Here is a 17,393-nt window from a genome sequence, read left to right on the forward strand (position 1 = left end):
CCATGCCACATGTGTACCTTTACCAGTGCCTGTTACTGCCTTTCACAAGAGCCATTCTAGAAGGGACCATTCAGTGTGGTTTGATTTGTATCTGCAAGAAGTAGATGCTTTCATTTAGCATTCAACTATTTTTTTCAAAGCGTCAATCTATGTTTTTACATTGATCTAAATGCTCTTCTGTCCCCTGGGCAGTGTATTTGGCTATGATGGAATGATTTCAACAGTGTTTTCTACTGTCTCTTAATCTTTGTCTTCCCTCTCCGCTTTCCCTTTCTCCCATCTTGACATTCTTCCTTTCTTGTTTGACCAGATGCTGACAAAGCTGCTTTTCTCATGGGCATTAAGTCTTCTGAGTTGGTAAAGGGCTTGATATACCCTAGAATTAAAGTTGGTAATGAATATGTTACCAGAGGTCAAAATGTGCAACAGGTAAGGCAACATTTGAGGGCATCATGATTGTGTGATCATGTGATTATTTCATATATGTCATATAGACTTATTTTCGACAACTGACAATGTCAGCAATAAGAGTTTCTGTGAAAGCAGTGAAGAGAGCTACCATCGTAATTCGTATGCAAGACATTACAGTGTAAGGGAATACACTGACTATTTTGATAATTCTCCCTTAAGTAGCACTTCGCTTGTTCTCTACCTCTTTGTTGTCCAGCTAAGAAATTTTCAGAACTGCAGAGTATTGAGGTGAATTATTTTGGAATACTGGTGTTCCTTTACATACTGTTTTCTTAGTGTAATCATGTGGTTTCATTAGTGGCGAACATGTTTCAGTATGTCTGTTGAAGATAGCACTTGAAAAACAAGAAACTGAGAACATACATGAAAAACAGAAGGCTTTGCTGATTTGGTTGGAATAAATGGAAAATATATTGAGGATGGCTGCCTTTAGACTTTCCATATGCAGTAAATACGTTCAGGGCTGCTGGGTACTAAGACAGTTTAAGTAAACCAGTACATTTCATAATATTTTACATTTGCTCTTTATATTAGTCAGTGTGATCCAGGCATATATACCAATATATATCAGTGATAACAAATTTTTGTTCTCCTACTCAAACCAAGTCCAGTTCATATTATATGCGATTTTTGCATTATGTGCATATGCTCCCTGAGTCCCACAGCCTGTGAAGTTGTGGACGGGGGAGAAAAATCACTTGTAAAGGGATGTTCTCTTACCTCAACTTGGGACAGTGGTGCTAGTGCTTTCATTCATGACCAATGATGAGATTTTGTCAGATTGTCTCCTCACAATGGGAGAGGTAATGAATATGGTTTTACTAGAAAGAGGAAATAGTACAGTGAATTCATAACCTTGTCTCTTTCACCCATAACACACATATACACACAATCACACACACACATACAAACACACACTCACCCACATACAAACACATACATTTACACATTTGCACATGCACACACACATTCACACATGCACACACATCCTAGAAATAGGCATTGGTGACACTTAGAAGGCACTCAGGTGGCAGGGCTTGAGAATCAGGATTCAATGTCATGTATAGATGACTGATTTTGAGGTTAGCCTGGGCTACACGAGACTAACCTAACCTCCCCCAAAAGCAAAAACCAAAAGCAATAACAAAAATCTACCACATATAGTTGATAGACAGAATAAGTCAAGGCCATAAGAGGTTTGATTATATGTTAGTAAGACCTGGAGAGGAAAGGAGCTCCACAAGGACCAAATATATCTGGGCACAGGGGTCTTTTCTGAGACTGATTCTCCAACCAAGGACCATGCATGGAGATAACCTAGAACCCCTACTTGTACGTCGTGCATGAGTTTCCTAGTAGGGGGAACAGGGACTGTCTCTGACAAGAACTCAGTGTCTGGCTCTTTGACCTTCCCTCCTCTCCCTCTGGAGGGAGGAGCAGCCTTGCTAGGCCACAGAGGAAGACAGTGCAGCCATTCCTTATGAGACCTGTTAAGCTAGGGTCAGATGGAAGGGGAGGAGGACCTCGCCTATCAGTGGACTTAGAGAGGGGCAGGGAGGAGAAGAGGGAGGGAAGGTGAGATTGAGAGAGAATGAGAGAGGGGGATACAGCTGGGATACAAAGTAACTAAACTGTAATTAATATAAAAAATAAAAATAAAAAAGAGGTTTGATTATCATGGAATTACCCTTTACCTCATTGAGAAAATGGTACAGCTTATAAGGAGCAAAGCAAATGTCTTACCTACTTTAAGCTACCAATGCTTTTTAAGTCTAGGAGTAAAAATGATGATTTTGTAAATGTGTGTTTAACTTGTGCAGCGGTAGTAGTGGAACACTTGCTTAGCACGTATTCATCAATTCCAACACACACACTCACATGCACACACACGAAATGTGTATGTCTTTTGAGTTTCACAATATTCAGAAGTAAGTGGACCAGGGATATTCATGATGTTTTATTTGAGGAAACATTTACGGTAACTTTGATGACCTTTAAGGTCACGGATTATGTCTGACTCATTCTAATGCACCAGCATCTAGCATTGTCCTCTGCAGCCATCAGGTGCTCTATGAGTGTTAAAAAAAAATTAACTTGGGTAGAACTTGAGTCACATAACCTGAAGTATTTGAGCTACTTCCTAGCGTTAGGATTAGACATATTTATCAGTGTCATTGTTTCTTAGAAATCCACCAGAACATGGATGTGTAATACGCTGTGGCTACAGAATAAGGTCTTTCTTCTTATAAAACCAATGAGCCTATATGAAGACTATAATTAAACAGGCACTTCTTAAAATAATGTACTACAGAGGATTAATTTGCAACTCCAGATTTTAGGCTAACAGAACTAGTTAAGAGAGTTAATATGTTATTTTTCAAAATTCGAAAACAAACTACATTATCCTCTTGGGGACAGTAAAAGAATTTTTTCAGCCTCACTGTGACAGGAGAATATGTTTTTCTTGAGGCCATTCTCAATCCAGGAAGGTGAGGGCAACACTGAGAATGAAAATAACAAAGAGTTGGAAGTCAAGACTAGACAGCCTTCAAGAACTGCTGTGTCCCAGGGAAGCTAGGTCAGTTGCTAATGATCATTCAATTTATCAATCAGCAGCAGCAGCACTAGCCAGTCATGCTCTAGGGACTACAGATTTTTAAAACTTTATTGGACACAGTGCATTAAAAGAAAGAAATATCAGGTGGGCCTAGTGGCACACACCTGTAGTTCCATCATTTTGGGAGGCAGAGGCAGGCGGTGATCTCTGTGAGTTCCAGCCTGGTCTACAAAAGTGAGTCCAGGACAGCCAAGGCTACACAGAGAAACCCTATCTTGAAACAAAACAAACAAAAAATAAATAAATAAATATCTTAATATTTAATAAATAATGAGGGAGTCTTTATTCAGGCTTATTGTAATAGGGATATTGTAACAGAAAGGAGACTTTGAAATTAATGCCACATGCCTCCAGGGCAAGTAAGAATTTATAGGCCAAGAACAGAGGGAGAGGGTGAGTGATGGCACATTTCTAAGAGAAGACATCAAAAAAAGGGGGACCATCGTTGAACTAAATTAGCAGGCTTCTTGCTAAGGTTAGGAATTTATGCATGATATGGGGAGTGAGATTTATCATCAAGTATTGAGGGTAGGAAAGTCTTCATCAAAGGACATAAAAGCATTTTTCTAGCAACTGGCCTCAGTGAATGGGAACGAAATTTCCCTACAGATTTAGCACATCAGGGGCTGGGCCTGAGTCCTGATACTTTTAAAAGCTCCAGATGATGCTGGAGCTTAATGCTGCAATGTTCAGAACAAGGCTCTGGAGCATAACATCAAAACATATCCTGGGATATTGAGTCTATTATTAACAGTGACATTTCTCTCATCTATACTTTTGAGAAGGAAGCTCAGCGCTAACTTTCTTCCACTCTCCTCTCCTTCTTTCCCCAACCCTTTCATTCTTTTCTTCTCATTAAGAAGATTAATAAACATATACTGGTTTGACTAGACTATGTTTGCAGATAGAAAATCTCCAGTATTAAGACAAATATTGTTGAAGGAACATTTTAAAGATTTACTTTTACTGTTTATATTCATGAGTCTGTGTGTGGGTATGAGCATGTATGAGACTAGAAGAGGGAATTGGATCCCCTAGAACTGGAGTTATAAGCAGTTGTGAGCTACCTGGCCTGGGTGCTGGAAGAGTAGCAAGCAATCTCTCCACACCCCCTTTTTAAAGATTTATTTTTATAATTTATGAAGAAAAAATTTACATATGGTTTCTAGGTAACCTGTGCTGTTGGTGCACTGTCTAAGACAATATATGAAAGGATGTTTAAGTGGCTAGTGGCACGCATGAACCAGGTCCTGGATGTCAAACTGTCAAGCCACTTCTTCATTGCTATTCTTGACATCACTGGTTTTGAAACACTTGATGTAAGTATACGTGGTAAGAATAAAACCAATGCATATTTCAAGGAGACTAGAAAATTTGAGTTGTAAAATGTAACCATGGGAAAACATGACCAAAGCATGCTAAAATTCCTTATACTTAATGTCCATGCCCATATGCCCATGCTCATGCAGAAGGAGGGAATGTCGCAAAGAGTCTCATTCTTAGACAATAACTACCGGCAACTAATGACTGCTCAAAGAGAGAAAATTAGTTTCTCCCAGAGATGAGCCCATTTTAGGTTTTTCAGTACAGAGAGGCCAGCTCTGAAACCACATACACAGAAACAACAAAAACAGACTCTGCAGGTTGTAATTATATATTTGTGCACACACATACACATATATGTATTTTACAATAATAATCAAAGAAAAAGAGGCTATCAATTGAGGAGTAAGGGTGTGTGGGGAAGGGCTTTAGGGAGGGCAGGCAAGGGAGAAAGTGATTTCTATTAAAATGTATTTAAACATGAAAACCCAAACAAACAAACAAACAAAAAAAAACAAACAAAAAATCATTATACTTAAAACTTAAGGGCTATTTTGATTAGAAAAGAACTACAATTAGTAATATTTATTATTACTACAATTAGCGTTAACTATTTAATTTCCTAATCCATATTTAAGTCAAATTAAATAGGGGTCTTTTGTGAATTTTTGAATCATAATTCCATTGAGCATTACTTTACTCCAATAATCATTAGTTTGTAGATACAGCTGAAGGAGATAGGAGCTTAGCTGAGTGCTCCTAATGGCTGGGCACTCTTGCCATTGTTTGATAGTGACTGTGATTTTTCTCATTAAGATGTATTCTTGCAAGTGGAATTCTTACTTTTAACTCTTCTTTCTACCTATTCATAGTGCAACAGTCTTGAGCAACTCTGCATCAATTTTGCCAATGAAAAGTTACAACAATTTTTCAATCAGCAAATGTTTATTCTGGAGCAAGAAGAATACAGGAAAGAAGGCCTTGAGTGGGTATCCATTGACTATGGTCTGGATTTGCAAGCCTGCTTAGATCTCATTGAGAAGGTATGAGGTATATATACATATCTATATCATATGTACAAATAATATATATGTCCTCCTTGTCCATTTTTATTTACAAACTATCCCCACTTACCATGCTGATCCAGCTCAGAAAGCAGCCTCTGTCAGCAGAACGAAAATGGTCTGGAAGGCTCCATCCACTTTTTTCCTGATGATCTTTGTGTGCAGGATCCATGACATCCTAATTTAACTTTCCTGTGTGACACAGCCCGCCTGCACATTTTCAGCTTGTGCATGGTCTCCACTGTTAAAATGCAAGGGGGTTTGTTGAAAATCAAATGGCCAAGCTTTATTTTTTTTCTCAAGGGAAAAACAGAGCTGAAAATATGAACTCTGCAGTACCTAAGGTTAGCCATACCTGGGGTGGCTTAAGGGATTTTTTTGCAAATTAGCATGCAGATAAACAACTGATCTTAATCCTTAAGGCTGGTACCTAGCAGAATATCGTTTGTTCATTTGATGGTACCAGTTAGTTTAAGTAAGTTATGTTTGTTTCGTGGCTGGTTAACCAAGTAGCTGTAGTTTATGGTTTCTGAATTGTGTGAGGCCTCATCTGCTCTGCGCTCTAGGAAGGATTAATGGGGTTTGGTACAAGGGTTCATGTTCTCTTTTCTGGTGCTTTGTCTACAAGAACAAGCATTGTCACATAGTAATAACTTCCTACTTTTTCTTAGTTTTATCAGGAATTGCAGTACATTTTGGAGACAAGCCTAAGCAGGCCAAATCCTTTGCCTTCCTGAAAGTTCTTTAGATGCTCTGACATTTGATTGTCAGCAATCCTGTCGGGAAGGATGTAGGATAACCGACCTTTCACTGTTCAATGCAGAATTTTTTAAAAGAATTTAGGTAAAAATAAATTCTATTCATTTAAAAAGGAACAAGGATTAAATTGATTTTAAATTAAATTGGTCAGTGAACTCCCCAATGGGAAGAGCAGGTTGAATTAAAAAAAAAAAAAAAGGATTCTCTATATCACTACAAACTTGCTAAAATAATAGTAATAAATAGTGGCAAATTATGTGTGTGTGTGTATCCTTGTGCTGGTTTTCTGATTAGAAATAACACAGAGGTCTGGACATATGGTTCAGTGGTTAGGAGCACTGGCTGTTCTTCTGCAAGTTCTGAGTTCAATTCCCAGGAATCACGTGGTGGCTCACAGCCATTTGTAATGGAGAATGATTCCTTCTTCTGGTGTGAATGAAGACAGATCACTCATATACATATTAATTAATTAATTAATTAGTTAAAAAGAAATAAAACAAGAGCTTCAGATCAGCAAAGGGAAAGACTTACCTTTTAGCAACTGTCATTTCTAACACCTGCTTACACTGCTTATACGAAGACACCATTTTTCAGATAGAAAGGAGGGATCTGGAGCTTGTTCAGACCACGGCAGATCAATGTTATTGACTCTTATTTGACCTGAGGTTATTGCCTCATTTATTCCAGCATCAAGTTCTCCAAGTTATATACTAGCAACGTGGCTGTAATTTCCTGTCGTGTTTTCTACTTGTTTGATAAAATGTGAAAAAAAAAATACTGACCAGGTGATAGAAAGCAAAGAAAAGTCTTCACCTACTTCAAAGAACTCAGGTCAGATTAACAGCAAGAACTCCCTTTAAAAAATGCAGTTTTTTGCTCAAGTACACAAAAGGGATATTTGCTCAACCATGTTTATAGCAGCTTTATTTGTAATAGCCAGAACCTGGAAACAACCCAGATGTCCATCAACGGAGGAATGAATACAGAAATTGTGGTATTTTTACACAATGGAATGCTTCTCAGCAATCAAAAAGGAAGAAATCATGAAATTTGCAGGCAAATGGTAGGATCTAGAAAAGATCATTCTGAGTGAAATATCTCAGAAGGAGAAAGATAAACACGGTATATACTCACTTATATAGACCTATAAGATATGATAAACATAATGAAATCTATACACCTAAAAAAGATAATCAAGAGAGCGGACATGGGGTAAGATGATCAATCCTCGTTTAGAAAGACAGATGGGATGTGCATTGAACGTATGACAGGAGTCTACTGAAGGCATCTGAAAGACTCTAACTAGCAGTGTTTTCAAAGCAGATACAAAGACTCATAACCAAACCTTTGGCAGAGTACAGGGAATCATATGAAAGAAGGGGAGTTAGTGTGATGGGGAAAGGATAGGAGCTCCACAAGGACCAAATATATCTGGGCACAGGGTCTTTTCTGAGACTGACATTCAACCAAGGACCATGTATGGATATAACCTAGAACCTCTGCTCGGATGTAGCCCGTGGTAGCTCAGTAACCAATTGGTTTCCCATAGTAAGGGGAACAAGGACTATTTCTAACAGGAACTCAATGGCTGGCTCTTTGACCTCCCGACCCCCCAAGGGAGGAGCAGTCTTGTTAGGCCACAGAGGAGGACTTTACAGCCAGTCCTGAAGATACCTGATAAACCAGGATCAGATGAATGGGGAGGAGCCCCCCCCCATCAGTGGACTTGGAAAGGGGCAGGGTGGAGATGAGGAAGGGAGGGTGGGATTGGGAGGGAATGAGGGAGTGGGATACAGCTGGGATACAGAGTTAATAAAATGTAACTGATAAAAAAAATGAAATTAAAAAAATGTAAAGTTTTGAAAAAAATCCAGTATATGATTAGGGGAGAAAATTGTTTATATTAACAATAAAACTTAGTTTCCTATACAGAATTCAAAGTAACTGCAATACTTCAATATATACAAAATACGTTGTATCATATATACTCTGTGTATTTATAGAGGTGGAGAAGAATTTTCTGTTTTTCTTCTCCATTTCATTTCATTCCCTTATGTTTTCAGACACAGGTAAACCATGGTCCTCTATCTCTACTTATTTGATTTCTTTCTTTCTTTCTCTCTCTCTCTCTCTCTCTCTCTCTCTCTCTCTCTCTCTCTTATTTGTGAAGCTGAGATAATGAATTAATTCTGTCCATGAGGGTCAAGTGACACAAGTTGGAGATGGCCAGAATCTTCTTTGTCCTTGCCATTGGGTTTAGCTTCAACCTCAGCGGGATATGCCCACCCAAGAACTTGAATTCCTCAGAACCATCATGAGGCCCTATGTCAATTCCCTGCACAGCACAGATATTTCCTTATTTCTTTGTGATAGTTTTCTGGCCTCCCCTTCCTAGAAGGTTGCCAGGCACTGTGTTTGCAACCACAACACAAAACAACCATGCTGTCCAGAAGGTGTTGCTTCAATATTTAAAATATGAGTTTTTGACTTTTAAAATACGAGTTGCCTATATTTTGCATTACTGGTCACCTAATTAGCTGTTCTTGAAAAAGTGATTTTCAAACATGAAAGTTTCATGTTTTTAAGTTTACAAAAATGTTTATCTCATACTGAATTTGTATTTTTCGCACCAAGCATAAACAGTAATTTCTTTCTTCAAGCTTACAGTGGCCTCCTTCCATGTAAATGTTGTGAACAAATTCATTATAGGATTAACTCATACTTGTTTTATTATTGAAATATTGTAGTTCAAAACTTAATTTACTTACTAAGGTATTATTGTACAATTACATATTTACGGCTATGCAGTAGACTGCATTAAAGAGATTAGGACTGTTATTCCTTGACAAATACCTAAAATTTTGTGTGTAAGAGCTTGTTACTCTTCCAGTATATCTTTAAAGGCTCTAGCATTCTCCCATGGGGTTAAGATAAAGTTTTAGAATTACATTGGCCTCAAGAGAAAATTTACTTCAATTTTTACCATCACAATAGATGCTGAGTTTAAACTGTACTACTTAGTGAATTACACTATTGGTCTTACATGTCTGACTTAGTCCAAATTAACATTTTCTCTTACTTTTGCCAATTTATCTTTTCATTAGTTCTTTGGAAGTTTTGTAAGATGTATTTTGATCACATGCATCCCTCACCCACCTCTTGCCAGATCTATCCTCCTCTGTGTACCCAACATTTAATTTTTTTGTCTTTTGTTTTGTAATACTTCAAGAACAATATGTATTCCCTAACTATTCTTGACTGTGTGATCTTCCACTGTGCATAGTTGGCCTACCAGGGGCTGCACTCTTAGGGGAAACTGTCTTTCCCTCTTCCAGCAACTAACAATGCAACAGCCCTGTGGTTAAGGATGGATTAACTCCTTTTTTGGAATAAATTTTGATTGTTTCTCTATAGTGACTTGCTGTCAGAAAACAGCGTTTTAGATCAGCACATAGTTAGCAAATATTCCAAGAATTTTCTAGAATATCTTAAACGCTGGTAGCAGCAATTATATATATAATTGGTAGCAGCAATTATATATATATATATATTATATATATACAGTCCCAATTTTATATATATATATATATATATATATATATATATATATATATATATATATATATATATACAGTCCCACAAGAGTTTTGGTTATGCTAATTTTGTTATTATAATATGAAATAATTAACATTAGTATCTCATTATATCTTGTATGTCTGCAGAGTTTTTAAAAATGTATAGCTTCTAACCAAGTAACTTAGAATTCAAACTTTTCCTTATTGGAGCATATATCGATGTTCAAGTAGCAAATAATTGCTTACTAGAAAATTCCCGAAAACTTATGCTAAGAGTAGAAGGGAATACATTTCTGGAAGACATCATCTTTCCATTCAAGGAACTTTTGCTGTAACTGGAAAGATGTGTGGAAACCAAGACTTTCTTCCATTAAACAAACAAATCTACTACTCAATTACTTTTCTCTTCAACCCATTGCTGAGATAGGGATCTCCCCTAGGTGATGTGGATGGATGAACCTGTGCCTTCTAACACTGAGCAGAGGATATGAGCAAACTAATTGTCACGGTGGTCCTACTTTGGCCATATTTTTAGGAATTTAACATTCCATACCACTTGTGGCCAGATGAGAGCTGGACCCATAACACAATGAGTAAGTGCAAGAAAGTGACTTTCAGTTTCTGCAGGAAGATGGAATGGACATGTCTAATTCTACTGCTACAAGAGAATAGAAATCCAGGCACTGGACCTGGTCCATCTCATATGAGAGGACGCTGACTAGGAAATCTAATCCAGGGTACACAGTGGGAGAGAAACTTACGGTTTAAGGGTATCTAAGCCTCTCTTGGTTATCCCCAGATGTCAGCACACAGGAATATGGGTCTAAAATATCACACAGTAGTGTGTATATGATCAACCTAAAATGTAGAAATCTCAAGCATTGGGCAAAAGAAAAGTAATTGTAAGTCTAATAAGTATAAATACCTTTAAAATTGCTAAGTGTAAAATACCTATAATAAAAGACACAGGCAAAGAAAGGTCCAGAGTGATCAGGAAATCATAGGTTGCCTGTGTTTATTTAAGGATCTATAAAATCCTCCAAGAAAGGGATAATGTTAGATTTTCAGGAATGTATGTTATTTGTGCAAGTTAAGATATATAGGTAGTAAGATGATGGGAGGATGGTAAGCACAAACACAAGGGGGTTGAATATGTATCCTTGGATCCTCCAATGTTCGAAAAGAAATACTTAGGTGTAAAGGAGGAACTGACTTCCTTTAAAGTAAGGGGCTTTTAATGAATTTATTTCTTATTTTAAGCAATGGAAGTAAGTTGGGTTCTGGGCTGGGCAATGGGGAAATAAGAGCAGCTGATATTTAATCTGCTGTAAAATAAGGCTGGTGGGAAGGCAACTGAGAAATCAACAGGTCCTGAACCAGGGCAGCAAACATACTGGTAATAAGAAAGTGATTGTAAAAGGAACAAAAGGAGGGTTCATGATTTTTAAAAGAGAGAGAGGTCATAGTACAAGTGTTGTGAGTCAGAAAAACTGACTCAGACCATTTACTGTGAAATACGGGTGTAATAGAACTTATGGTCAACTTGATGCTCAAGTCAGATCTGCAAGGAGTTACCTAGATAATGTTAACCTCTGAGAATGTCTGTGAGGGATTCTCTTGATTAGGGTAGTTCATATGGGAAAAGCCAACTTAGTTGTGGGTGGGACTATTCCCTGAGCAGGGAATCCTGGTTATATGAAACAGAGAGGGCAAGCCTAGCACTACCCAGCATGCACTCAGTGCTCTCTACTTCCTGATTTTGTGAGTGACATTAAAAGCTGTCTTGAGCTTCTGTAACTTCTCAACAATGATGGATTGGAACCTGGAATCCCTTCTTCTCTAAGTTGTTTTTACCAGGATACTTTTTAATTTTAATTTTATTTTTATTAATTACAGTTTATTCACTTTGAATCCCAGCCTTAGTCTCTTCCCCCAGCCCCTCCCAATCCCACTATCCCTCTTCTTCTCCTATGCCCCTCCCCAAGTCCAATGATAGGGGAGGTCCTCTTCCCCTTCCATCAGGTCTATCAGGTCATATCAGGACTGTCTTCTTCATCTTTCTCTGTGGCCTGGTAAGGCTGCTCCCCCCTCAGGTGGAGGTGAGCAAAGAGCCAGCCCATGAGTCCATGTCAGAGATGGTCCCTGTTCCTATTATTGGGGAACCCTCTTGGACACTGAGCTGCCAAGGGCTGCTTCTGTGCAAGGGTTCTAAGTTATCTCCATGCATGGTCCTTGTTTGGAATATCAGTCTCAGACAAGACCCCCATGTCCAGATTTTTTGGTTCTGTTGCTCTGCTTGTGGAGCTCCTGTTCCCTCCAGGTCTTTCTATCTCCCCCTTCTTTCATAAGATTCCCTGCACTCTGCCCAAAGTTTCACAGAGAGCCTCTGAAAGACTCTACCCAGCAGGGTATCAAAACATTTGCTGAGATTCATAGCCAAATTTAACCAGGATGCTTAATTACAGCCACAGGAAAAGAAACTAAGATAGTAGTGCAAGATGTTATGAAACAGCAAACAATTACCCCTTTCCAACCTCTTTGGAAGTTAGTTTGTTGGAGAGCTACATATTCATTAGAAGTTTAACTCCAGCACAATTGAGAAATAAAGGAGACTTTGAAGATAGTAATTTTTCCTTTTCAGTGCTGCAAAACCATTACATTTAAAGGTTTAAAGTCTACTTGGTTTACATAAAACTTCCATTCATCCCAGAGCCAATATTGACTTCACTGGGGACCAGGGACCAGAGGCTCTTCAGTGTGGGTATGGTGTGCATGGCCTCTCCTTATGAGGCTTTTACATGGCCTCGTGGTTAACAGGCTTCCTCATAATGGATGCTTATGTTTGTAAGTGATTCATTTTATCTTTCAGAAAATTTTGACTGTTGGTTTATAGAAAACTACATGGTATAAAATAGAGTTTACTCTTTCTAACTTCCAAGAATTTGCATGTTTGCATGAGTCCATCAGCTATTTAAGTTATGGCATTCCACTTTTCTCTTCTCATCCTCCGCCACCTTTCTTGATCATCCTTATTTTTCCCTTTGCCAAGAACTCACAAAGCCGGTGTTTTATGTACAAGATGAGCATCTAATTTACATGGAATGCTTTATGCTGACAACATCTCCGTATTCACTGCATTTTGACACCTGGGATGCAGGCCATAAGTTACATGTGGAATGTTATTTAATACACTTTTTATCAAAAGGAGGCTCTAGGTCCATAAGAAAAAAATTGAAGTATATAAAACTTGGATCTGTAAGATGCCTTGATGAGTAAAACTCCTTGTCATAAGCCAGGTATGGTAGTGCACATCTTTAATCCCAGCACTCGGGAAGACAGAGGCAGGTAGATCACTGTGAGTTAGAGGCCAGCCTGGTCTACAAAGGGAGTCCAGGATAATCAAGGCTACACAGAGAAACCCTATGTCAAAAAAAATCAACAAAAAAGTCTTTGTCACAGAAGTCTGACAACTTGAGTTTGATCTACAAAACGTACATAAATGTGCAAGGAGAAAACCCATTCTACAAAGTTGTCCTATGACCTTCACACACGCACCATGACATGTTTGTGTCCACCTCTCTGCCACACACATGCACAATAATAATAACTTAAAATTAAGATATGGAAAGCCATTATTTATGTAATATATATGAGTGGCAAATACTTGAAGTTTTATCTTCAACTATCTGACGAATTATTAAGTGGTATAGGAATGAAACTAGTTCTTATGGCTACTGCAAGATATTTAGAAGAAGGAATTTTAAGTATAAACAAATTTTGTTTTATTATATTCTATATGCAGAGCCTTGACTCTGGGATGATCTCTCTGCATGAGAACATTTAAGCATAAGTGACTGCCCTTAGAAAGCAGTTCTGATGAGAATTCAAGTCAAGTTAGGCCAGATCTTCATTGTCCCCTCCAGACTCAAGAGTGAGGCTTGTGTTTTTGCAACAAGCAATCATTTATTATCTTAGTTTTTATACCTTAGACTCATATTTCACCTGTTTCTCTGGGCCATTTTGAGGACCATGTATTATTACATGTCCTTTTGGCGACACCCTGGAGCCTCTTTCTAAGTTGCACTGTCATATCTCTAATTATCTGAGTTGATCTTGGAAGGCACTTCAAAGCTATTTTTATAATGAATTGGTAAACCATGTTCATATAAAAGAAATATATAAATATGTACACCTCTAAATTTTCCTTGTATGGCAAGTGTTTTTCCCTGTATGTGTTTCTCTGTGCGTATTGTTTAGTGGAAGGATCCATTAGAATTTCTCAATTCAAAAACTTGTCTTACATTGCTTATTCTCTTCATTAGCAAGTTGTGACATCTCTGTACTTTCCACTATATCACATTTATAATGACTTCTCAGAAGCTATGCTACCGTTTCTAGGTAAACTAGTCGGTAGCAAACTATGATACTATGGATTAAATCGAGCCAGCAGGCTGGTATTACTGAAATGTTACCACTTCTTTCATTTGTATGTGTCACAGTAATAAGCAGGTAGCAAACAACTTAGAAAGACTATGACCATTTAGAGAAAATTTCTTAAGGAAGTCATAACATTTTTCTTCTCCTTGTATATTCCTAAAGCCCTTTAAAATGTAAACACTGCTGTTAGCTCATAACTTTCCAATCTGTTTGACTGACTCCTGCCTTAAACCATCTTTTCCTTCAAACACAAATCAACTCACATCACTTCATGTTAAGTCTCCCCTAAAAGGCTTCTCATTTCATTCATTACAACAGCGTGCACATTCTTTGGGAGCCAGCTGCATTTAACTTTGTGCTTTTTTTGTTTATATAATGTATCTTAAAAATAAAAACAACAACAATAACAAAGAATTATATTAACCTACCACTGGAAATACTTTCGTTCTGTTGTTTTTTTTTTTCTTTTCTTTTCTTTTTTTAACTCACTCTTATCTCTCTCCCACAGCCCATGGGCATTATTTCCATCCTCGAAGAGGAATGTATGTTTCCTAAAGCTACTGACAAGACTTTTGAGACCAAACTCTTTGATAAGCATTTTGGAAGGTCGGCTTACTTCCAGAACCCCACATCTGCTGAGAAGGAGAACGACGAAGCTCACTTTGAACTCACCCATTATGCAGCAGTGGTAAGCAAGCCCTGTACGCCCAGGCCCACATTTTCTGATCTCTGCAGCAAATGAACTTGTCCAAAATCCTCAACCAAAACTTTAGTACCATTTAGATCAAACAATGAGATGAACAAGTACATCTCAGTGACAGAAAGGGAGGGGATGCTGTCACCTTTTAGTGGTCAGGAAATGAAATGACCATACAACGATAGCTTATGCACAGTGGTCAGAAATCTCAAAATGAACTCTGATGCCCAACCTCAAAACAAGGCTGCTGCTGTGGGGCCTGGAGACCAAAGTTTGGCACACATCCCTTGTTTGTCTTTCTTTCAAATGACATTGTGTAAATAATTTCAAATCACCTTTTAAAAAGAAGTGGTGTGATGTAATGATCACTGAATTTTAGCCAAAACAATTCTAATGATTCCCATTGCCTCTCCATTGACATGTGTCATTTTTCTTTTCTGTAGCCAGTGATTGTAAGAGAGCAGGTATATCACTAGTGAATCATAGCAATATACTTCAACCTAAAATTACCTCTCAAGCGTCCCCAGATATAGCTCTCATTTTTTATTGACTGATTTTTTATTAATTAGTAGGCATTTCACTCTGGAAAGCATATTTAGGTTTACAAAAAGTCATAACAATGGCATAGAATTCCTGGACAACACTTACTCAATTTTCTTGTGCCTTTGGATATCTTACATTAATGCTTATTACATTTTTTTTTTTTTTTTTTAGATGTAGCCCATGGTAACTCAGTTTTCCAAGTGAGCCTCCTAGTAAGGAGAACATAGGCTATTTCTGACATGAACTCAGTGGCTGGTTTTTTTGAACACCACCCCCCTTCCCCCACCCCAAGGGGTGAATAGCCTTACCAGGCCACAGAGGAAGACACTGTAGCCAATCTTGATGAGACCTGATAGGCTAGGGTCAAATGGAAGAGGAGGAGGTCCTCCCCTATTAGTGTACTGGGGGAGGGGCATGGAAGGAAAAGAGGGAAGGTAGGTGGGTTTGGGAAGGGCCGAGGGAGGGGGCTACAGCTGGAATACAAAGTGAATAAACTGTAATTAATAAAAAATATAGCTCTCTTCTTTATATCATGGAATATAGTTACAATGACATGTAAAATACCATCGTGATTGCTAAGTTTATTCTGAGTACTCACTATGTGTCAGAGAGAACAGATTGTTTTTTTCTGGTGCTGCCTATGAAAAGTGCTGATATGAATAGTTTTTAATGGTGGATGGTTAGGCCCAATCCATCCCGTCTCTGTCCCTTTCTCTCTCCCTTATGCTTTTCTAACCCATTGCTTTCTTCTCTGTCAAATCTTTTTATTTTCTTTTCCTTTGAAAATGTTAATGTTTTAAAAATTCAATTGGACTTCATGATAGTCTTCTGGCCATTATGCTCCTCAATATTGTCATTAAATTAATACTAAAGGATACAATTTGTGGGTTTTTTCAAGCAATGCATAATTTTCCGTCTTAATATATACCATTTCTTAGTTTATTACCTGAAACATGTCTTTCCAAAGGTTCCTTATAATATCAGTGGTTGGCTCGGGAAGAACAAAGACCTTCTTAATGAAACAGTTGTGGCTCTACTTCAGAAATCCTCCAACAAAGTCCTGGCAAGTCTCTTTGCAAACGACATCATTGCTGCCAGTGGTGAGTTGGTCTCCATTGAAGTTTTACCTTCACATTGTGATTGATGAGTGACTTGGCTTCTACAAAGGTCCTTTCTGCTTTCTGTGATAAAAACTTCTGCTTTCTGTTGCATTTCCTGTCCTAGAATATTCATGACCAAGTCATGCTTTTTTCTAGACTTACCTACAAAGAGAAAACTGACAATATAGTTTGATGAATGTTTTGGGGAGAATAATAATCATCAAAAATATATCAAAAGACCAATCTAGTTTTCCAAATCTTAATTGGCAGTCTAAAAACCAAACAGAACAACCTGGCTCATATTTCAACAACCTGCAACAAGAAAATATAAGAGGCAAGAAAATGATGCATAAAACTAGAAATAATTGAGACAGACTTGTTGATCATGGCTTGCATTTATCTTATGTGAACATGGTTTGAATAGTTGGCAGACTGTTTGGCTAGGACCTGGCAACTTGCTCATGGTTGCTCATAGTTTGCTTTCTTATTAACTGATAGACTACACCATACAGAGAAACATTTGAGATAAATTGAAGATGTCTTAATGCAGCTTTGGGCCAAAGTTTATGTATGCATGCATGTATGTGTGTATGTATGTATGTATTATATATCTGTCTGTGTATGTATGTATGTATGTATGTATGTATGTATGTATGTATGTATCTATCTATCTATCTATCTATCTATCTATCTATCTATCTATCTATCTTTTTATCTATCTACCTATCATCTCTCTTTTGTTCACACAGGTTGAAAAATCAAATTATTTCCCCCCATGTCTATGGATGTTCCTTTTCTTTGCAAAAT

General features: G+C 37.8%; 1 protein-coding gene across 1 annotated transcript in view; it reads left to right on the forward strand.

Moving 5' to 3' along the window:
- Myh15 (myosin heavy chain 15) overlaps nucleotides 1-17,393 on the forward strand; it is a 116,271-nt gene that overhangs the window by 25,247 nt on the left and 73,631 nt on the right. Inside the window, exons 12-16 of the mRNA XM_055593174.1 lie at nucleotides 311-429; nucleotides 4,258-4,407; nucleotides 5,284-5,454; nucleotides 14,755-14,934; nucleotides 16,454-16,594. Of these exons, the coding sequence (XP_055449149.1) occupies nucleotides 311-429; nucleotides 4,258-4,407; nucleotides 5,284-5,454; nucleotides 14,755-14,934; nucleotides 16,454-16,594 (761 nt within the window). The remainder of the gene's footprint in view (nucleotides 1-310; nucleotides 430-4,257; nucleotides 4,408-5,283; nucleotides 5,455-14,754; nucleotides 14,935-16,453; nucleotides 16,595-17,393) is intronic.

This window comes from Psammomys obesus, unplaced genomic scaffold (assembly GCF_907164565.1).
Source record: "Psammomys obesus unplaced genomic scaffold, mPsaObe1.curated_primary_1811, whole genome shotgun sequence".
NCBI lineage: Eukaryota > Metazoa > Chordata > Mammalia > Rodentia > Muridae > Psammomys > Psammomys obesus.